The 23842-nt window shown below is 41.9% G+C and overlaps 1 protein-coding gene across 1 annotated transcript in view; it reads right to left on the reverse strand.

The window, feature by feature from the left end:
• Nucleotides 1-23842, reverse strand: part of grid2 (glutamate receptor, ionotropic, delta 2) — a 418695-nt gene that overhangs the window by 20399 nt on the left and 374454 nt on the right. The window contains exon 14 of the mRNA XM_034541936.1: nt 7750-7916. Within this exon, the coding sequence (XP_034397827.1) occupies nt 7750-7916 (167 nt within the window). The remainder of the gene's footprint in view (nt 1-7749; nt 7917-23842) is intronic.

The following is a 23842-nucleotide window of genomic DNA, read 5'->3' on the forward strand; positions in this document are numbered from 1 at the left end:
TGTGACCTGCCTTAAAGCAACAAGGCAAACCTATCATAAAATATCTACCAAGGAGGCACACGATCAGCAACAGAGTGTGTAGCCTGAGTGTGTTTGTCCGAATCCCTTTAGCACTTGTGCGAGCAGGAACGTGACGGAGTTTTTCGTCAGGAGCAGAGAGAGTCAGCGGCATCGACCCTGTGAGCGAACCGCACCTGCTTCTGATTATTCTCTGCCTTGTTTTAGTACAGTGAGAAGCTGAGGCTGAAGCACACTGACCTACAGCCACCCTGGAAAGAGTGGTTATTAAACCTCAGAATGCTGACGTCGGCTCACATTAATCCGGCGCGCAGTTGAGCTTTTTTCTTTTGAGCGAGTATATTTTGGTGCCAGATATAAAAAGAGTTAACCACCGAGGTCTCCCCCCCCGTGACTCTCCTTGTCGTGAACTGTTTTTCTTTTTTCTTTCACTGCCTCGTTTTCAGTGGCGCAGATAACATGCTGGCCTCGAACTCGCATCTACAACCTGGCTGGATGTTTGCACCATCTGGCTGGATGTTTGCACCATTTCTGGAGCCTTGTGCACATTAAAGGAGAACCGCAAGAATTTGAGACATCAGAGCACATACTGTTGAACTGTCTCAGGCTCCCTCATTATTTTACATATGTTGATTGGCTCAGTCTACAATATCCGGAAAACACTGAATGAGGGTGTTGAGAGCTGTGATGGGCTCAATGTGTACACAACTCTCATCTGGGCCAAAGAGTTTATTGTACGCACCGTTACTTAAAAACAAGGAACTAAATCCTGCTGTGGGCCAGTTGGGGGGGGGGAGGGGGGGCATCATTGAAAGACAGAAACACAGAGCTCAGGACACCACAGGAAAGAAACATGGAAACGCCACAGGGGAACCAGCCAATGTCACCAACACAAGGCCGTGCCACCGCGAGGCATCAGCGCTAATCGCCGAGCCGCCATGCGGCCCTTTCAATTAGCAGTGTGTCGCTATATTGAAGCTCAAGGAAGGCAGCATGAGAGGTCACTTAGCCATGAATCTTTGGTCCCTCAAGTAAAGTTTGCCAAGATTAATTATTCTAATTGGCTCACGCAGGGTTCAATGTCATACACTTTGTCAACAAAGTTTTCAATTAAGCACCATTAAGCCGCAGTGTGTGGGTGAACTGGAACAGATTACCAAGCTGAACTATGATAAACAACACGCAGAAGTCAAACAGTCATTAGCCATCATCAACGCATCGAGAGAGTGAGGGAGAGACGGGAGAGAGAGAAAGAGAGAGAGAGAGAGAGAGCCACATCCCCAACATTAATTGTGATGAATAAAGATTGAATGAATATACTAAGTGTGTGGGCTGAGCTTTATTGTGATGGATCGGTAGAAGAGTGACAGCTTTTGAGTGAGAGAGCTTAGACGGTGAGAGAGAGAGAGAGAGAGAGATTAGATTGACACTTGACATGAAATCATTATTTTTTGTCATGTGGAACAATGTCAGTGTTGTAGAAACACTCAGACATTACGTGCACACGCACAATCCTTCTTTCTTTGCTTACCAACCTTGGCCAAAAATGCATTATTTTCCCCCATGGAGAGTGATTTCCATGGATTGGAAATGGCTGGCTTCAGAGCCCCCAGCTTAACTTGAACTCACTGTGTGAATTAGTTGTAGTAGTAGTGTGTGTGTGTGTGTGTGTGTGTGTGTGTGTGTGTGCGATGGAGAGAGACAGAGAGACGGTGAATAATACATCTTGCTTTTCAGCTTTTGGAGTCTTGATCAAGCCTTATTTTGATTATTCATGTAACTCACGGTATTATGTGACTACAAAGAGCCTACAAAATAAGGCAGAGACTTTTTTCTAAATGACATTCAGTTGTTTAAATTTCACATAGAATATGTGATTTTTAGTGATTTGAGTGATGGAAAGCGCAGGAATTGTTACTGGTGTCTCCTTGTCCATTCTTTTTTAGTCCCATGGGATGTACATGGAAATCTGATTTGTATTTATATAATGAAAATAGAAATGGTCAATACAATTAATGTATCAATGACAAAGCGGGACAAAAAGAGAGAGAAGAAGAGATGAAAAAACAACAACCCGGAAATAATGACAATACTTAAAGTCAATATGTTGCTTACTCCGTCGGGCCCCCAAGAGCAGAACAGCCAGTCACTTTTCTCACAGAGGATTTAAACTAAATGACACTTACACCTGCACTATTTGAGTTATTCCTCTAACATAGCACAATAAGCTACTCATTGTAAGCCAGCTGAAGTCATCCAAACTGGCTCCCCTCAGTGAGTGCTGCTCCGTCATCACTGGGCCGATGGGATGAATTACAATCTTTCGGAGCAATGCACAGCTCTGCTCAGTACAGTTATCTGAAAAGATGGTGAAGGTCGAGTGGACTTGCTGCCCGGACCTTTGGTTGCTGATGATGTCATCCGTTGGAGTCTGTGGGTATGATTGTTTTCTCTCTGCAGTTTATGACACTGACGTCAAACAGCGTTGATCTGATTCTTTTAAGATTTGGGTAGAACGAGGCCCTAAATTGGCAATCGGAGAAGTTTTATTTTGTAAAAACATTACATTAACTGTATTGGCAGCTTTTGACTAGTAAAGTATAAAAGTGGTTCTTCTAAAACGCCGGAGACAACAGTGTTAGAGCAGGTGTTATGCCCTCTTCCGCTGTCTCTGTTTACAGCCCTTCTGCTGGGACTCAAATAAAAGATTTACATGGGCAAAGGCAGCTTTAAAAGCCATTTATATGTGTCCTTCAATTGTGCCATTTGGTTTATCTCTCTAATATACTATAATATTCAGAAGAAAAACCTTGCTACACGATTCATTTCCCTTCAAGGTTTGCAATACCCAAAGTCAGTTCATCAATGGTTTCTTTTTAACGATTGCTGACAATTTTATTGTCATGAGTGCCGGCGAGATTAAAAGCTTGCCGGAATACTGAAAGCATCGCAAACAAACCGTTTTTATGAGTAGTACACAGTTCACTTTGTATTCACTGGGACCCAGAGCCCTTTAATATTAATAGAGGACTACTTTCATATTAGAGACACATCGCTTGTTGGACCATTTATCATGTGAAGAGGACATGAACTAAAAGCACAAAAGAGCTAAAGCTGTAGAAGGAATAATAAAGAACACATGCATGGATTACTGGATTTAAGACTGCGCCAAATAACTATAAGGACAGAATGAGGGAAAAATAAATAATGGTTATCACTTCCCCACATATGCGCCCCGTGCTATATCTTAGTGGCAGTCAGGAAGACGCATTAGCTGGGTTCAGGAGCAAATGACCCCTTCATACACTGTCACATCAATCACATGAAACCCATACTCAACCACGCAATAATGAACTTTATCAAGCCCTCTTCCATCCAGCTTTTGGAACTACGTGTTTTTCTATCCTCTTCATGTGGATATTTGCTGCGGTTACTTTTGACACAACCCAGGTCGGGATGTTTACGAGCCACGGACCAACAGGCTCCCGTCATCTCAACAGAATGAAGCCGAGCTGCGCGCTCAACGCAACAATCGAACCCATGTGGTCCGAGGTGTGATGTGTGAGAGATACGGCGTACAATTCTTTATTTACGAAGCCCTCAAATATCAGCACTCGGGCCACTGATGAACACTTGCCATAAAATAATATGAAATATTTCTTTGTTCTTGAATGTAAGGTAACAAGATGTGTGAACATAATCACATTCATATGTGGCCCTCTTTGCTCATCCCATGTATTCCATAATTGAAAAAAAAAGAGAAAGAAATGAAAACGACACTATGACAGCATGACCCTGATATAATACTAATGAGCATATCATTCATTTTCTCTGAGCTGTTTATTCCTAATGACATTAATCATCTACTTCCATTGCATTTCGTGCCCTCGCGACACAGAAGATGGTGTCGAGATTGAAATGTTGCAGTCCTGGCCATAATCACACACAAAGAGGCACCTCATCTATCTTGCAATTCAAATGTAAAACGTAATCGTGTTCAATATGTGCAATAAAATGTCTGGCCCGCAGCTTATCTTCTGAGAGTGCCGCACCCTCAAGATGTCCATCTGCTATGGATTAAATCTTCTATTATAACTGCTCACATCAATGCCCGCAGACCCTCACAGACAGAAATAATACATGCCTGGGAGAGAGGGCTTATTCTTTTCCCACAATCTTGCCCCTTCAGCAGCACTTCAAAACAACTTGTCAGTGGCTGTCAGTTTAAATTTGCGGACTAGCCCTTTACGCTACTGTTTTCTGACTCTGGTAAATCTGCAGGCTGTCTCCATCAATCACAGAACAGCAGCTCTCTCTCTCACACACACACACACACACACACACACGCAGGCACACACATGCACACACACACCCACACACATGCACACACACACACACACACACACACACACACACACACACACACACACACACACGCACACACACACACAAAGTGGTTGAAAACGGTGAGGTTGTAGCAGTCCGTCTATTTCTACAGACATTTCCCTTCTCGCTTTCTCTCCGAAGTGTCAAAGCAAATAAGTCTCTTATTAGCTCCAGGGACCTGCAGATCGTAAACACTCAAACACACACTCGCTGGTACTCACATACACAAAGTAAGTACTCTCAAATTACACCACACTTTCACCGACTTTTGGGATCTTTATGTATTACCGGGCGATTATTCTCACCTCACATTTTGTGTTCTCTTGATAATATTTCATCTTATTCTTATCAAAATATATTTACAGTAGAACATTTATTAAGATAAAGGTCATTTTTGCAAAAAAACAACAACAAAAAAGCAAATTGTGGGATTCAGGAACAATAACCACGCACACTCCCACACATTAATTCAAACAATCAAAAGTATCATTAAAAACATCATGAGCATCTCTAACTTCAAATTGTTGAAATGTGTATATATCTATATATGAATATACATATATACATATATATATATATATATATATATATATATATATAGATATACTGTATATTGATATATCTATATATATCATTATATATATATATATATATATATATATATATAGATATAGAGAGAGAGAGAGACAGTTCGGCCTCAGTATAAAAATGTAAGTTGAATTTCTAGTTTCTGAGCAATGAGTTCCACAATCTGATATCAAACAAATTGTTCTGTGTTTGCAACGCTGTACTTTCTCACTATATATGTACTAGATCACCACGGAGGGCATGGAAGCTCATGTAAAATGCGTCTCTGTTGTTGTTTTGGTGTATGATGGAGTTGTGGAATACAATATGTCAGCATACTTGAGAAATTGTGAAATGTTATATTATGAATGTAGAGGGTAAATACATGGGGACCCAATTAGTCCATGACACACTTCCAAGAACTTCACGGGGCTTGATTTGGAAACAATGGCATTAAGTCTGCCAGAAAGTTCAGATAAACCGCTTTAAGAAGAATCCAAGCCCACAGAGAGCATCCTAATGTTGTGAATGGTGGAATCAAAAGCCTTAAACGTTGATATGTTTTCATAAAACATAGACAGAAAAGCCAGAGGCTGTAGTCAATATTTTGCATCTGTCATGTCACGGCAAGACGTCAGTTGTGGAAACACCAAATAAATGCCAGACCGCATACACTGATATCGGAGCTACAGTATCTTCCTGCTGAGATTTGTGAGACGGGTCGGGCCGGCTAAGCAGATGCTGGCTGCTCTATAATTCCATCCATTAAACTTGTGTTTTTTCACCGTCTTTTTCCCCGTCCACCCTGCAATGTGTGTGTTGCTGCTTTCCATTTGTGGATGAGATCCATACAGCCTTCCACTGAAGAATCATGCCCATGTACTTCCTGTAGATACTGCAGCCTGTGTCGTTTGGGAAACTAACACTAACTAATAACACTCATGCACGTACACCAGTTCCACAACATTTCCCCTCAATATTTTTGGAAAGCTGCCCGTCACAGCATTCTGGGCTTGTTGCTGCAGACAGAGATTGTGATTGACTGCTTGAAAATGTAACAACACCAATTTGTTGTTCTCTTTTTTTTGCTGCTATCAAAGTAAAAAGAAATCTTCTGTTCCACAAGTCGGCATGAGAAAGATTAATGGAGTGTTGGTGTTCAATATTTACTGTGATGATCAAGCAAACCGTTGCAGGATCTTAGATGAGATCTAAAATAGAACGAATGCATTTGAGTTCATTATGTTCAAATGCAATGCAGAGGTCTAGTTGTTGCAAGGAAAAACGGTCATCCAACTCAGTAAATTCTTGTTATATTTTATACTGAAATCCAGTTTGTAATCATCAATTTGCCAGACATGTCATGACCAGCCTACTGCAGATAATCAAGCTGAGTGAAACATTTCTCTCTGAGTTGCCAGGGCACGGATGGAGAAAAACAATTCCTGTCAAACCTCCTCGTGGTACTAAATCAATCTGCATAACACAGAATGTCGGGCAGAAAAAAAGAAAAAGAAAATCACAGCGAGGAAAAACAAAACAATTACACCTCTGTGATTATTTATTTCTCTTGATAATTTATGTGTCTGTTTTTGTTTGAGCCATAGGGAGCAGGGTGAGTAAACTGCTTGAAACTGTCTTCCCGAGAGTATGACATTGCCCCCGAAATAACAAGAGGGAATGGGAAACATGGCCTGTCAATTAATTGCTTGTTTATTTTAATAACAGCCGTGATTGGCAATATTCTGAAGAGCGACGCTCCACCGGATATGGAGCCATAAACAGACAGGCCTTGTTCCTCCAACACTCTGTAAAGCTCACACACGTTGGCCCACAAACATAGAAAACAACACCAACAGACTATTCCACATGGCATAAATCACGATGAAGGCACGAGAGACTTACATTTTTTCCCTAAATTTGAAAATGATGTCATGCTTGATTACAGATAAAGGCAACAGGATCCTTTGTTTGGATGCAAGCGATCCTGAAACGGCCTTCAGAGTGACTGAACCTGCAATCTGGTGACGTGGTTCGTATCACAGCGTTGCATAAAAAATATAAATGCACACAAACAAACAAACAAACAAGGACACTCAGCATCGTCGAAGCCCGGCACAGACAGGAGATGAACGGTGAATGGTCTCTGTGTGGCGTCTGCAGGCATTACCAAGCTTCCTTATAGCCACAAGAGACTGAATACGTAATGAATCAATGAATACATGAATTCATTATTCTACTATCCTGGTCCGTGACATACTTTGACAGAGCAAAACCCTCCACTGTACGAGATAGGCGGCTGGGATCCGTTTTGGATACATCGACAAAGCCGTGTTGTCCGACTCGCTTAAGCTCAGTGGGAACCATTGGAACCATTGGAACCATTGGAACCATTGGAACCATTGGTTCACACTGAGGTTGAGCAAGGCAGGTCCACATGAGTTGTAAAAGTGTCATTCACTGCTTTCCTCTACATATTAATCTGCTATTTCCAAACATTTTCAAGCAGGACAAATGTTTTATTTGTCAGAAAATAATTTGGGGCCAGTAAAAACATGAACTCTCCCGAAGTAGGAGAAATATACGAACGCATTTTTTTTTATTCCCCCTTTCAAAAGTAAGGGACATTTCTAAACTTCAAACAGAAGACAGCGTGACTGTGATGAACAGTACGGAACAAAAACATCCTTCAATGTGCATGTGAAACTGGTCCTTTAGATAACAAATACAACGCAGTCAAGGATGCTGCCGACTGTTGTTTCCTGTTAGGACTCCTACCTCTGGGAGAAGATGTCCCTGTAGGGGCTGCCGTGCTGCATGGCGATACCGTATCCACGGTCCGGCGCGTTGCTGCTGACGGTGTAGAACGAGCAGTCCTCATCGTTGTTGGCGACGTACTCCAGCACTGCTGCGTCCCACACAAAGCCAAATCGACCGTACTTCACCTGAAGGAAAGGAGAAGAAAAAAAAAGACACGCGCACACAGTTAACACAATCCAGAACCATCTGTGGTGCGGGCGGTGCAGGTGACGACCGGCCACGTGCTGTTGTGTTATTGAGAGGATTCTTTTAGAGGTCCTTGACGGGCTTCTAGCTTTTGAAAATGACGTCATTCACTTTTTCAAGAACACTGTTCAGTTCAACAAAGAACAAAAGAGAGGGCACATGTTACCACCTGTTGACTTCTATTAAAACAGTGGGCCACAGACATGTACTTGCAGCAACACTTTATATGCATCTATTCATTATGCATTTAATAACTAGAACGGGCACTCGGTAGAGCGCATACCTTCGCCGCAGCCACTTTTTGGTACTTGGCATGAGAGTGTGGGGAACAGTAAATTGATGTAACTTGATACCAGATATTGTGGTAAACATCACAAAAGAATTATGTATGAACATCAGCCTTGATTTATTAATTTCGAAAGAAAACCATGTAGTGGTATTTGATACAATTTGGACTGTACTGATATTGTGGTAGTTGCATGCCAATTGGATAAAAATTTACCGCGTTATGATAAAAATACGATTTTGACCTTTTCATGACCTTGACCTTGACCTTTGACCCGATCGCTCCCAAAATCTAATCAAATGGTCCCCGGATAACAGCCAATCATCCCACCAAATTTCATGCGATTCGGTTTAATACTTTTTGAGTTATGCGAATAACAAACAGACATATTTACAAATAAATACACAGCGATCAAAACATAACCTCCGCAAAAGTATTTTGCGAAGGTAATAATAATAATAATAATAATGTATCCTTTTATTGATCCCCGTGGGGAAATTCTTTCTCTGCATTTGACCCATCCTTAGTTATTAAGGAGCAGTGCGCTGCAGTGAAGAACCCGGGGAGCAACTGGGGGGTTCAGTGTCTTGCTCAAGGGCACTTCGACATGCAACTATGTGGAGAGCGGGGATCGAACATTTAGTCCTTTTTTTCTTAGTAAAACGTCCATTTACAGAGCCTGTTTCTGTTCGACACTATATTTAACCCGTGACACAATAACATAATAAGTGTCTTTGATTCAGTGTCCAGGTAAAGCTTCATCATGCAATGCCTGTCATAATTGTATGACAGTAGAGAATAGCGTTTTATAAGCAGTTCAGTTCATCCTTGAGCCATTGAGAAATGCCCAATAAACGCACTCCTCTGTGTGTCTTTGTGAATGAGCTGAATTCAGGTGAGGTGCTCTGCGAGGACCAACTCACCCCGGAACACACGCATTTCATAACCACAGTCTATCGGTATTTTGAGTCCAAAAATGCACCGAGATGACGCTCCGCTGTCGGATGGCAACAGCACAGCAACTTTACTGTTGACAACATGCCCTCTGGACTGTAGACGCACAAGTGTTACTGGCTTGTTGGCTCATCTCTCTTGCACCCTAAGTGGGTATGTGTTGGACATGTTTGACTTTTTATGTGCATGCCCTTGCGGTGTGGTGTTGGTGGGTGTGAAGGAGTGTGTGCTTGCAGCTTGTGCTTGAAAGGAATTAGAGGGTCGAAGAACAAACAACGTTGCTGTGATATTCATATCCTGACACCTTTTCTGACACACACACACACGCACGCACGCATTTCTTCTTACATATTACTTGGTGGGATTTGATGAGTCATTAACTTTAATGGAGCTTTATGAAATGTTCCAACCCCTCTGTCTTCACTGTGTGTGTGTGTGTGTGTGTGTGTGTATCACCTCAGATGGCCTATGTGTGATGACTAATGTCTGAGAACCGACAAGACCTTCTGATTGGGTAATTTTAGTACTTGATTACCTCAAATCATTTCATGGCTTTTCACCAATGCTTTTGAATTGGAAAGTTTATGTTCTTTGTGGAAGGGAAATTAACGAAAAATCTGTTTCAACAGCTCACCATCATGTATAAAGAACTTCTTGCTATTTGGGTGAAAAGGGGTGGTGTGTGTGTGTGGTTGTGTGTGTGCATTGTTATGCACAGTGCTGTGTGTTTTCGGTGACCTCAGATGTCAGCCACACTGAGAACACAAGTAAGTCGAGCTGATCTCATTAACATTATCCCCTAGAATTCAGACACTTAACATGCTGAGTGTCCAGATTCCCACAATGGAACGAAAGGTGTCCATACCAAGGATACTACTCTTTTTTGGAGAAAAGCTATTTCACTGTGTTCCAGTTTCTGTCAGTGCCCATAGATGCTTCAACTTGATAATTGTGGAGTTTGTCTTGAAATAAAATCCGCTTTTATGTCAACTCACAATAAGTACACCCATTAACGCAGTCATCCAAAAACCACCAATGAAATACATGTATTTATTCAAAAGTCCCGGTATTATAAAAGGCCCGTCTGTCACAATAACAGTGATACCAACTTCCAATCCTGTCCTTTGAAATTTGGTGTTGAGGTGACATTTTAGTTTAGCTATTAGACTAGATTATATATTACTTTATTCATCCCCAGGGGGAAATTTCTTGAAGCAGCAGCAAACATGTGTACAAATATACAATACAATAAAATTAAAATAAAATAGCAGGGCATATTACATTTAAGAATTTAAATAATAAAGGAAATGAAAATGTAAAAATATAAATGAAAGTGTATACAGTGTATACTTTACAGTCTAAAGTATAAAGTGACAGCAGTGCAAGTTTTATTGATGTTCATTTGAGGAGCATCTGGCCAGAGGTGATTTATTATAAAGTCTTATTGCAGTGGGCAGGAATGTTCTCCCTTATCTGGAATGTTCTACTGTATCAGGAATGTTCTCCTGTATCTGTAATGTTCTCCTGCATCTGGAATGTTCTCCTGTATCTGTAATGTTCTCCTGCATCTGGAATGTTCTCCTGCATCTGGAATGTTCTCCTGTATCAGGAATGTTCTCCTGTATCTGGAATGTTCTCCTGTATCAGGAATGTTCTCCTGTATCTGGAATGTTCTCCTGCATCTGGAATGTTCTCCATGCATTTGAATCCCGCCACCTCTCCTCTTACCGCTCTGTATAGCGTCTCTGTCCGCCCGAACAGCCCAGAAGCCGGGCACCGACGCACTGTGATCCGGAAAGGCCGTGTGCAGCCATGTCTCCGTGAAACAAATGAGGCTACATGTAAGGAAGTCCCTCTCAGTCTTAACCAGCGCGCCAAGCTCGTCCGTCTTATTCGCCAAAGACCCCCACGTTCTCCGTTATAATCGGCGGTACCGAGGGTTTGTATTAGCACCCGACCTGCAGCCCCGAGCCTTCTGCGCAGCTCCTCCGGGATCACAGGCCTGGCGCAGGAGCCGCGGTTTGATCAGCGCAATCAGCTGATCGCGGGAATAGACGATGGCCCCGGTCATAGTGTGTGGCGCTCCGTTACAAACAGAAAAGTAACAGAAAAGCCACGAAAAAAAGTTGAGAAAAAAGTTACGGTCCGTTTTCCGACCGTAATTTAAACCAAAAAAGAACTGTGGTGACTAAACTGGGGCAACTGTGGGTCAGAGGTTAGCAGGTCTGTCCTTCAATCAGCGGGTTGGCGGTTTAATCCCCGCCCTAGTCAATGTTACATTACATTTAGCTGATGCTTTTATCCAAAGCGAAGTGCATTAAACCATGAGTCCAAACTCAGAACAACAAGAATCAAGCAAGTACAATTTCTTGAATAAAGTTAAGAAATTGTACTTGCTTGATTCTTGTTGTTCTGAGTTTGTCCTGATGTGTCCTTGAGCTAGACACTTAACCCTGAATTGTTCCCTGTAGCTGTGTCTACAGTGGAATGATTGTAACATGATTGTAAGTCGCTTTGGATAAAAGCGTCAGCTAAATTACATGTAATGTAAAAGAAAGGAGCGGAAAAGTGAAAGAAAGACAATAAATCAAAACACACACAGGGAGCTACTGCGACAGGCAGCCGCTGGCACGGCGCCATCTATAGATCACAGCATGCATTTAAGGGAACGGAAACAATGACAGGCAACAAAAAAGAAGAAGAGTGTGGCTCTAAAAGCCCTTATGTGTTAATGCCTTTCAGAAGTAACGACAGAGTGGGATTAATTTGTTTAGACTGACTCACAAGCCAATTAGGAGGAAGCTGAATGGAGAAAGAAAATAACTTTGACTTGGATTATTTACAGTTTCAATCTTCATCAACCTATAGGACATAAGTGAGATCACATAAAGAAAAACGAGTATGAAATGGAGTCTAAATAAAGTGATGCATGAGATGGAGAGAGTACCGGCGTTATAACAAACACCGGGGGCCGAAGAAAGTGTTGAGTGCATCACGCTCCAATGAGGTCTGGTTTTGGTGTTCCTTCAACAAAGTGTCTTACAGTTTCCCTGAAATATTACATAATAAATCACGACGGTGGTATTTATCAGATATTATTTTTCACCCATGGGATTGGGACATCACATGGGGTCATTTGATATGGAGATTGGCTTAAATGTACCAGTCTTTACATCACAATACGACCTCTTCAAGCGTAGAGTGTCTCCACGAAGCTTTAATCCAATTAAACTACACTCGATAAATAAATGATTATAGCAATGCCAACATCGCGCACAATCACTTAAAAAAAGAATTACCCCCGAGAATGAAAATGATGCTGGAGCCTGTGAGAGGAAATGCGCCTGCCTGCAGCCGTGTCTCAGAAACAGAGACAACGTATCTGTGAATAGGGAGCGCTCGATTGGCTCGACATGCAAAGCATCCGCTTAATATCAGTTCAAGTTTGATTAATGACCAGAAACAACATTGTGATCAATTAACATAAAAGCCCTGTGTCGAAAGTCAGCTTGACCCCTGTTGCCGCGCTACCTCTGACTGTTGTTATTATTATTATCGTGTTATCAAAGCAGCTCGCGTGAAACAATTCACAACTTTTCTTGGCCGAAAACAAAGTGGGTCAGAGCAGTCTGGGAAAGCCTTTCCTGTTCTCTTTTCTGCCCACGTGTCAGAGTATTACATATTACATATATTACTAGTACAGGCGTTTAAGATGATAATCAGAGCACAAGTAGAGCAGCAAAACAAGTATTTGCCATGTAAGATATAGTGGAGAAGGAAGTCGCTCTCCCTCTGTGTGTCGTTATCTGAGCTTCTCTGTACTATGAATACAGCCGGGCCATCTGCGCACGCCTTTGGTGCACGTCGGTGCACGTGAGTCCACCGGCTGGCCGAAACACGCTTGTATATATGCTTTAGCCCGTTTAACAATGCGGCCGCCTTCCAAGTGCTCATTTCCCTGAAGGCTACAGCCTGCGCACGTCCAAACGGGGAAAAAGGAAAGAGAATGGCATTGAAGAAGGAGCGTCGGCACTCAAACTCTAACTTCCATTTGTCGATTGTAAATCTGAGGTCACTGGCAAACAAGATGGATGAGCTCTCCAGTTTGTTAAGGACTTATCAGGATTATCTGGGCCAGGCAGCTTTATTTGCATGCACAGCGTAAAATGGCGATAGGCTGCGCTTAAGGTGAGATCCAGGTTCAATTATTTACATGCACCTCGGACACCCTGCGATTGAGTCTCCATGTTTCCACTCACACTATTCATGAGAAGAAAACACACTCGTAATCAAGTCAAAGGAACTAGAGGCCTCGGCAAATATGAGGGAAGAATCCATGATCCTAATCATTATAATGAACGCTGCTTTCTGGCATGCTTTTGTTGACGCCGGCATACTTATTTATATATATTTTCACTTTGTTTCACACTGGAGTCATGGAGAAGAAATACGACTGGCCTTAAGAGTTTAAATCAAACTGTTGAGCTTTTCCAGATCCGAGTAGCAGAGGTGAGAATAGAAACAAAAAGTTAAGATGTTTACGGGTCACAATAACTATGACGTACGATATGAATCTTGTACATTATGTGGCATTAAAGTGAGCCCAAGCAATCCTGAATCAATATGAGTGAATACAGAAGCAGGTTCCTTCCGTTCTCGATGGTACCGTATGAATAATTCGAGGTTTACACATCTGAAAGAGAGGAGGGGGAGGTTGTCTTTTTTGCTATTTTCCTTGACATAACCAATTCACACATTAGCACAGCGCACTGAATACTGAATCCGTGATTATGGGTTTGGAAGCCTGCATAAGGAAGTTTCATTTGTCATTATTTTTGTGCAAAAAGGAGGTTTTGATATTTGCACCGTAAATGTAAACAACAACATTTCTGTACATATTACGCTACATAACATTTTGCATACCGGTAATATATATTATCTACAGCACTGTCATCCAAGTTTTTTTTATAAATAGAACTAATAACACATATTCTATAAATTAATATTTCCTTATATTGTCTACACTTTCTTCTTTGCATATCATTCATACATTCCACTTCATATGTTAATGTTACGCTGTGATTTTTGTATACTATATCACAAAAAGCTATTCTTTGTGCCACAGAAACTATACACAGAAAAGACAATCATATTTCATAAGGTCAAGCCACAAAACAACATACTTGACAACTTTTGTCTCAGCAGATCTGACGGATTCTCAAACAAATGTCTCCTTCTTCTTGCTCAATAACTGGTTATTGCATCTGGTGGCGTGATCAAATCTAGAAATGGTTGCTATTTCTCAGAAGAGGGGATGTCCACCAATAGAACGTCTCTCACTGCAACGCTTAATCAAAAGACTCAATCAACCAATTCAAAAATACTCTTCGTGGACACAGCCCATAAGGCATTTTAAATAGCATATTTTAGTGTTTCATAAAACCTCCCATCATGGCAGGAGAAAAAGGAATTGCATTTTCCCGCTGGCATTAGATCGACGTCCGGATAACCTTTTAGCATTTTCATTTGCAGACTGCATTTGAGAATTGCGATCCAAATCTTTGACTCCTTCAAATAATAACTGTGGTTGTATTTGTACGCCGCTCTATTAAATGCCTTCATTCTGAAGTCTTAACCTACTTGAAATTGTCTGTGCTGTGAGATTAGGCTGTCATGCACGTGCATATGTATATATAAAGTATATATGCAACACTGCGCTCACTCACTCAACACTAACCGCTGCATCTCTAATGCATCCTCTCATATAACACACACACACACACACACACGCACACACACGTACACACACACACACACACGTCAAACATCCACCAATGACTCTCTCATGAATGTGACACAGACAACCTCCTCCTTTTCTTTCTATCACTAGCGTCACATTTTTAATTCCCATTCCTCCTTACATGGGAGTAGAGAAAATACACCTAATTCTGTTGCTTAATCACTGTTTGTGTTGTTGTTGATCAGTTTTAGAGTGTTTTGGGGATGGTGGAGCTCCTTTAATAAAGACATAACCCCACTGAACCATTAGCCTGAGCTATTTTTTAACAACAGCTCAAAAAACAGTAAATAGGGAATAGTTGAAAAATAACGAATTCATTATTTATAATGTCCTGCTATTATTTATAATTAGTAGTTATTTATATTCTTGTAAAACACAGAATGGGTTTTGGCTGTAATGTTGTAATATTGTACAACACAATCGGAACTAACGACAGCACAAAACTGTCAGTGGAGAAATGTATCCGAATTATTCAAAATATCCAACCAAATCCTCTATCTTTGTCCCAACCTTTAATATATAACCATACTGTACAAAATAAAAGCCATGCCAAGAAAACATCAGAATTAAAAAAAAAAACTCAGATCAACAACACTGCTCACGAAGTCTGACATTACCAAGAGGAGAACTTTTTCAAAATGAGGTCGGTCCACCTCCTCCTTGATCAGCCAGATGAATGTATGCATAAATAAAAGGTGAAGGGTGAACTTTGAGGACTCAGAGTGCTGAACTGAAAGAAGACTCCACATATAGAGCCGTGCTCCTGCAGAGAGCCCATACACATTCGGACTCATACAAGTCTCTCTGGGCGTTATTTTCCAATTATTTGACAGAACCAGCTCAATGAGTGTCTAGGTCGGTTTCCAAGAAGACCTTCTATCTCATCCACAGTTCAAACAGTTTGGCTTCAGAGTCTAGCCATGCTGAAACTTCAAAACGGCTAAACTCCTCCAGGGTCCAGTCTAACTCTGTCTTTCTTCTCTCTCTCCTCCCCTCCCTCAGAGAGATGCCTTCAAGAGCACATAACATGCAAAAGGAGTAGTAGATTCATCATCTCGCTCTACGTTTAAACTCCAATATGTATATATATATATATATATATATATATATATATATATATATTAAAAAAGTCTATTTCCTCATCCATAAATTACATTTTAGATTACAAACACTTTTAAAACTGGCTCATAACAAATCGTCCCCGAGTGCTCAGTCGGTTTCTTAAATGTTTCGAGTATTTAGCCGTAAAGCAATGGATGTGAAACGTTTCACACATGGGAGGTTCTGTGCGTTGTTCTGTCGGGAATACACTGATGAAGAGGAAAGACTTCAGATGAAGACTCACGGCCGCAATAAAGAAGGACATTTTTTGCCAGTTTTTATTCGGGCATTATTTCGCTATCGAGCTTTATGTTATCCATAGGGATTTGCGGCGCATCGTTTCCCCCCCACAACAGAAAACAAAAGTCCGTCTTCCATTACTTGTTCAATCTGCCAGTGAAGTAATCAGCTTTAAGCAGAAAGACATCTGCGTTGATCGGGGCCGGAGATCGCATTATGTGAAGAAACATAAACGTGGCAAATCGACAAATCGAGTTGTGCCGCTTGACATTTCATGTGTGAACGTGGGGCTCGTGTGTACCGACAGGCAGGCAGGTCTGTCGAGTGCAATGCACCACGCCGTAAACTGTCTCCACACGGCCTACACCCGCTTGCACGCTTCTGCATATGTATGCTTTCTTGTATCACTGTCACTTCAACTCAACTTTGATTTGTTTGATTCAGAGAAATGAGAGAGAGGTTGATGTGAGACAAAAGCAACAGCAAAGAGACAAGAGACAAGCTCAGATCTAGCTCCAAGACTCCAAGCTCGCTCCAGATATGCAGGGACAGCCAGAAATCACACAGATTAGTATACATTAATTAACATACAATTAATCTATACCGCATCTCTCTCTCTCTCTCTCTCTCTCACACACACACACACACACACACACACACACACACACACACACACACACACAGACGCCTACAAATGGTTTCATCTAGCTCTGTCCGGCATCCCACATGCTCGTTGCTGCCTTAGTTTGGGCCTCATTTGACAAATCAGAGAGCATTACAATGAGAGGCTGCACCTCAACCCCCCCCCCCCCCCCAGTCTGCACTGGCTGCCTTCCTGAAAGATATGTGGATATCTGAATAAAGATAAGATTAGATGCAGGCGGATCAATCAGGGCACAGCAGACGGAGACGGCACCTCCCCCGTCCATGCGCCACACGAAATGGAAATGTGCGAAGAAGGTTGTTTCAGGACAGTTGCTCTTGAAATGTATGGTTTAATAAGGAGCACGATATGAAACGAAATAAAAGGAAATATCACACGACACGTCACTAAAATATCAAGAGGATCGCGTGAATATGTGCATTCAATTGTTAGTGTATACTCTCATTTCATGCTTTTGGATGAGGAAATAGTACACACATTCTGTATTATCCTCTCACATACCAAGTCAAATGTGCATTTTTTCTTGTCATCCTCCCCTGATCAATGATCAATCATATCCCTCCTCCAGGAAGCGGAACACGTAAAGACGCTCGCGGCTGAATCTCAGCCGGTGGAAGCCCGGCACGCAGGTGGCATCAATCCCTCATGAGGCGTTCGGTCCAACTGCTCCAGTGGCAACAGTCGCCTCCATCCCCTGAGACGCAGTGTGACAACTTCTTCACTGCCTCTTTGTTTTCTCTGTTGTTTAATTACCCTCAGCTGTCATTAGCCATCTTTGTTTCTTCAGGAAGAAGGAGCAAAAAAAAATAAAATAAAGGGAGAAATTAATCGCCTATTGCCATGCTGTATGCAAATCTTTGCTCAGACCCCGTTAAGCCGATGAGAGATGTGATAGTGGAGGAGAGGAGTAATTGGAGACAGATGTTGGAGAGACGGATCATCCGAGACGGATCAGTGAGCCAAAACTAAGATGCCACCCTTAATAGGATCTGGCAGAAAAATAATTTCCCTTTGTTCAACTGTGTTTTCCATAATGAAGTCTTCTGTTACATTTGCTTGCCTCCGAAAAGTGTGAATCTTTCCGTTTAAACCTTTTTTTTTTATGTGGTCGCATGTACTTGTTTTATTAATCAGTTCTCTTGCACACACAGATGATGGCTCTGTGTGCATGACACCAACGGAGGGCTCATCCACTTCCTGGGTGTCTGCCACACTTGTGCCCCGTTGCCCAGCAACACAGCAGCAACAGAGAGGCCTACATAGTCCGCAATGAAGACAGGCACAGTGCATCAATTACATGAATTGTTTTGACTGTATTTCTGATTTACATGATCAGAAATAGTTTAAAAGCACAGTAAACGTATTTATATCGGCAACAAAGGCAACTGACCATCGTGAAAAAGTAGCTTAATGATGTGTCAATATGCTGTCAGATCAGGATCTCTACTTCAACATACTTTATGAATGCAACCACAGAAGGTCACCAGAGGTCATCGATTTAATTGAGATCTGCGGGACGGTAGAAACTAACTATATACCAAGAATAAAAAGAAAAAAGGTTTCATTTGAATGACCTTTTTCATTTGCAAACAACATTATGCTGCAGCTTTCCCCTGTGTTAAACTGTGTATTTTACACAGAGCATCTTCTCCATCTAGTTATCATTTAATGGCTTATTGTTGGCACATGGAGGACCAAGGGAGGCTCTAACCTACGACTCCATTATTATGATTCAGTGATGTCCTTAACTTCCTTTGAAGGTGGATTTAAATCAAAGACAAAGTTTGTGCTTTTTGTAAAGAAGATATTTCGAACTGCATGACTTAAATTATGTCCATGTATAGTTTTCTTTTTTTTTTTCAGGTTTTCTTTCTGAGACCAACAAATAAACAAACAAACAAACAAACAAACAAACATACAGAGAACGACTAGGAGACACCTAACATTGGAAAACAAAAAAAATGGGCGGCCAAGAAAAGGGAAAGCTTGCAAGGAAAATAAACAGCTTGAAAGAGAGAAAAGAAAGAGGCATGAAATCTGTTCATGACAAACACAGATGGTGACAGAGCGAGACTGACGTGAGAGCAAAGCAAATGCAAAGAATATATCAAAAAAGTATGATGAGACTCGCAGAAAACATAGAGAAAGAGACTAGGACGCCGAATGTGCACATATGAGTGGGGCTTTAGCGCCGAATCATAAGCATATCAATATGCTCATCGCTTACACCTGGACAAATCTGCATTAATACAATAAAAAATTACCTTCAAGACATAAAACACAAAGCCAAGAGAGCGTTCAGGATCTCCCCACAGCACCTCCAATTGGATACAACCTGCACGTGAATGCTTTCAAGTTGAAATACAGTTATTACAATAGTCTGGAGAGCTTTCCTGGACATTACTTTCTCTCTTCATTAGTAACACTGTACTCTCTCATCAACTATCCCTACTACTGTATGTGAAAACTACGTGCCAAGGTTTATTTTTCTATGTTTTTGTGTCTTTATAATGCTATAGTAAAAACATGGCATGATCCTTTAAATCACCCAGACAGAAAAGCTAGCACATAACATCCATCCATCCATCCGTCTGTCCTTCATCCACTTCTCAGTGAGCAGGTCCTCTTTTCAATGGCTGTGCCTCTTCCCCCCCTCGTACACTCAATCAAGCTCAGTGGACACACTAAATGAGTGAACCGTGTCTGCCACCTTGCTCCTCTCAATGTGGAGGATCAGTGACTGACGTCAAGGTCGTCCCAGATTACTGAGGCCCGCCGCATGTCAAGGCGAATGAGACCAGACACCCTGAGGAGGAAATGTGCTTTGTGGCAGCACCAGTCAACCACATCTCAACAGTCACTGCACTTGAATTAAACCCGTTTTCCTCCTTGTGGAACGAAGGCCGTCTACCATTGTCGCCACTTCACTTGCGAGGTGTTACATTTCTCAATTATACCCGCGTGAGACAGATCAGCTTCGATAAATGAAATCATCCACTTTGACTAAATGCTCGATCCTGACTCGGAGGGCAGCGGGACAAGTTTCACAAAGATGAACCGTGGTCTGTATGACAGGTAAGAGTTGACGTTGACCACAAATGTATTAGAGGCAGCAGCGAACCACTGCAGAGCGCCTCAGAGATCATAGTCTTAGAAGAAAAAAAAACCTGCCTCAAAGCACAGCATATACCGCTTCACTGTCACCGTGGTTAAAGCCCCCGCAGCCTTCGATTCAAGACAGGGTCCTGAATGGCTTCTGCCAAATTGACACCTTTGCTGCCAGAGCCGTTTTGAGAACGTGTCGGCCTGATTAAATGCATCCGTTGCCGAGTGTGATCCACTGGAAAGAAGCTACCAGGCCTCCTTAATTAAGTTTATTAACAGTGGTTTCAGTGGTGAGTTTTTGTGCCAAATGATGCGGCGTCAAAGGCCCTCCACACCACCAAGGAATAGATGCTGGGGAAAACACATACTGCAGATGGATTCTGTGTGTGCACCACAAGGCACCTTTTGAGACTGAATTATAATATATATATATATATATATATATATATATATATATATATATATATATATATATATATATATATATATATATTATAATTCAGTCTCAAAAGGTACAAACATAGGTATATATATATATATATGTATATATATATACATATATATATATATAAAAGCCTTGCATATGTTAATATCGAAGCAATACAGTCTGATTTGGGGGAGTTTTAATTGGAACCATGGGAAAGAAATGCTTATGAAGGCAAGGAGAGAAAATGATGACTGACACACTCAGATGCTTTCACAGCAACAGATTTTGGTGCACGAGTGCTCTCACACCATCAGTTACTGAAGCTCCATCTACTCCCGGGGGTCATTAAACAGTTGCTCTTAATCCTAAAATAATTTGGATTTCAGCAGACGGTTCACCTGTCGGACCTGCAAAATGCACGTTGAAGTGAATGAAGGTCATCATTGAGGGAAACCTCGCTATCACTGACATACTGCGCGGAAATATTACTCTGTTAATTTGAGCACTTCCACAGCCGCACTCTCCCAAAAATTAATGAACAGCTGGTGTTTTCAAAAGAGAATTTTCCTTATTCATACAGTCCAAATTGGTCCCATGAATCTGTCTAAAGCATCTGCTATAGTCACACTGCTTGACCGTTCTTTATTCACCATCCATGGTCCAACGGCGATGTTAACATGGACCCCTCGAAGGCCTCCAGTCACTCTTGCATACGTAAACATGTGTGAACAGCGAGGCTGAGCGGAACGCTTCAGTGTGTCTTTACTCAGTCAGTCAACATGTCAGACGGAAAGGAAAGATCAGACACCAGATTACCCAGAAGGAATTTACTTGTGAGCATGGTTCACAGAAACCTGCCCCGGAGTTCAACTCAGACCTGAGCTGAATGTTGGGGGAGGGGGGGGGGGGGATTGCAGGCGTAGGCTCAGGGAAGCATGCCTTGCTGCAGTTTGATGGGGTTTGCTGTGGGACTGGGAATGAGTTTGCTTTTGAAGGTCTGCAATTGGCCATTACCGATACATTTCAATGTCTACCTGACCACATGAAGCCCAGTAAAGGGGGCGACTGCAGTGTGGAAATGATTTGTGCTGCAACTACTAGTCTATGTGTGTGTGTTAGTGAGAGAGAGAGAGTCCCTAGATCTTCCTCTGCAGGTAGAGGTCATGACTCTGTGTGGTATTTCAGACTAATAAACAGTGTGTGTCTGTCTGTGGGATTCTTGCGATGTGACCCAGACACCAAAGATTATTACGCCTGCTTGAAGCGTGGAGAAACAACAGTTCTTTCCCTCCTCTCGTTTTCTTTGTCCAGAGGTGCCTTTCAAAAGAAGAAACCCTGCTGTTATTCGACGTGGACCACATCTTGGAGGAAATTATTATGGTGTGTGATTGGTTAGCTAAAGCCGGAAAAAACGCACGTGTCCATTCGAAGTGCCTGACCATTAAAGCTCAAAAACTAAGCAAATTATAATGTTTTTCTGCCAGATGTGGCACAGCGTGAGCAGAGCTTCAACTGAAGACGCTGTTCTATTTAGGCACTATTTCTCGGGGCGCAAATCTTTCATTTCTTACTGACTTCCTATTAATATTCACCAATTTGGTTATACCCCAATGGATCTCTCACATCTTTTCCATGAGCTACTTCCACGTTTCGGGTAGGTGGAATTGGTGCAGCAGTTTCAGATTCCTATTCATATTTCTTTAGCTCTCAACCGTTTGTTCACACATACAGACTCAGAGGAGCAAGCTCACTTCTGATGAGCCTGATGAGTGTTTAAGGTTCAGCACCCACTCAACTCTCATTGTTATTTTCTTGTACACGACAAAGTAGCAATATAGAACATCCCGAACATGGATATAGCAGCCAACGACATCTGCTATGAATACATATATCCACCTGTCTGTCGTAATCAAAAAGCTACTCCTTGCTTTGCTGACTCGGCCACGCATGCTTTTAGTGCGTGATGGCGCATGTGAGTGTGCCCCGCGGGTTAGCTCCCTGGGTCCACTCTGCACTGCTCTCCGATGGTGGTTACAGATAATAACGGCCTCCCGGTTGATAGCCCGGCCAGAGAGGCGCAGCACCCACCCTGCAGATCCCCCTCAGGTAAACACTGTTCGTCTCTGTCGCCACGTTAGCCGCAATTTGTACCGTTAGCGACGTTAGCCCCGTGAGCTACGAGCCGCCAGCTCAGGCTCTCGCCACGCTGAGAGCCAATCGAAGTGCTCCCAATCTCGTGTTATGTACCTTTTGGCTTAGTTTTCACACTTCGCTTTTCCCATCCCGGCCCTGCTAACTTGTTATTATTACAATCAGTACTATTTTAGTTTTGTGTAAATAAATGACTGTGGGTCAGTGGTTAGTAGGTCCGTCTTTCAATCAGGGGGTTGGCGGTTCAATCCCCGCCCTAGTCGATGTGTCCTTGAGCAAGACACTTAACCCTGCATTGTTCCCTGTAGCTTTGTCTATAGTGTATGATTGTAAGTCGCTTTGGATAAAAGCGTCAGCTAAATGACATGTCATGTAATGTAAATACCGAAGCAAATTCCTCGTTTGTGAAAATCATGTAAATGGCACTCTGTTTTGTAAGTGTTTGAGTCTATAAGTGTGAAGAGAAGAATAAACATAGAACAATAGAGAGTAAAAGGATACATATTTAAAAGAAGTAATTTTGTCCGTACTGCACTGGTCATCATTAATGAATGCATGCATAGTCCCTGTACACTTTAATATGTTTGTACAGAGCCTGGGAGGTGTCATGCTGGAATTATTTTTTTTAAATTTTTAATTTGTGCGCAAAGATTACTTCATTTGTGCTCTTATTTTAATATTGTTTGCCGGTGTGAGACAGCCTTCTCAAGCTCCATCTCTCCACACCCAAACAAATACAAATAGAAAATAGCCGGTGTGGATTAACTGCTGCCTCTTTTTTTGCTCCCAACATTCCTTCAAATATGTTTAACTACTATAATCTTTGAAATGTGAAATGTATAATATTTTTTCAACTCTCAAACTTCATTCTCAATTTTTTCTCGGTTCATTTGCGGCTTTTCCACGACATGCAGCAGCACTGAATATTACAATGTTCACAAGCTCCGAGGCTGGCCGATGAGGCTGCGCGGGTAAATAATTGGAAGTGTTGAGCAGTGTTGCATCTTAAGACGAATGAGAGTGGATTGCAGATCTCGTTACCGATCACTGCTCCCACAGACATTGGGACCTTTTCTTGTGTTACTTCAGAGGAACATCGGAGTTTAACTTTTCTGCCTCCGTCTCCTCTCCGAAAAC

The sequence above is a fragment of the Cyclopterus lumpus genome, chromosome 9, assembly GCF_009769545.1.
Source record: "Cyclopterus lumpus isolate fCycLum1 chromosome 9, fCycLum1.pri, whole genome shotgun sequence".
Classification (NCBI taxonomy): domain Eukaryota; kingdom Metazoa; phylum Chordata; class Actinopteri; order Perciformes; family Cyclopteridae; genus Cyclopterus; species Cyclopterus lumpus.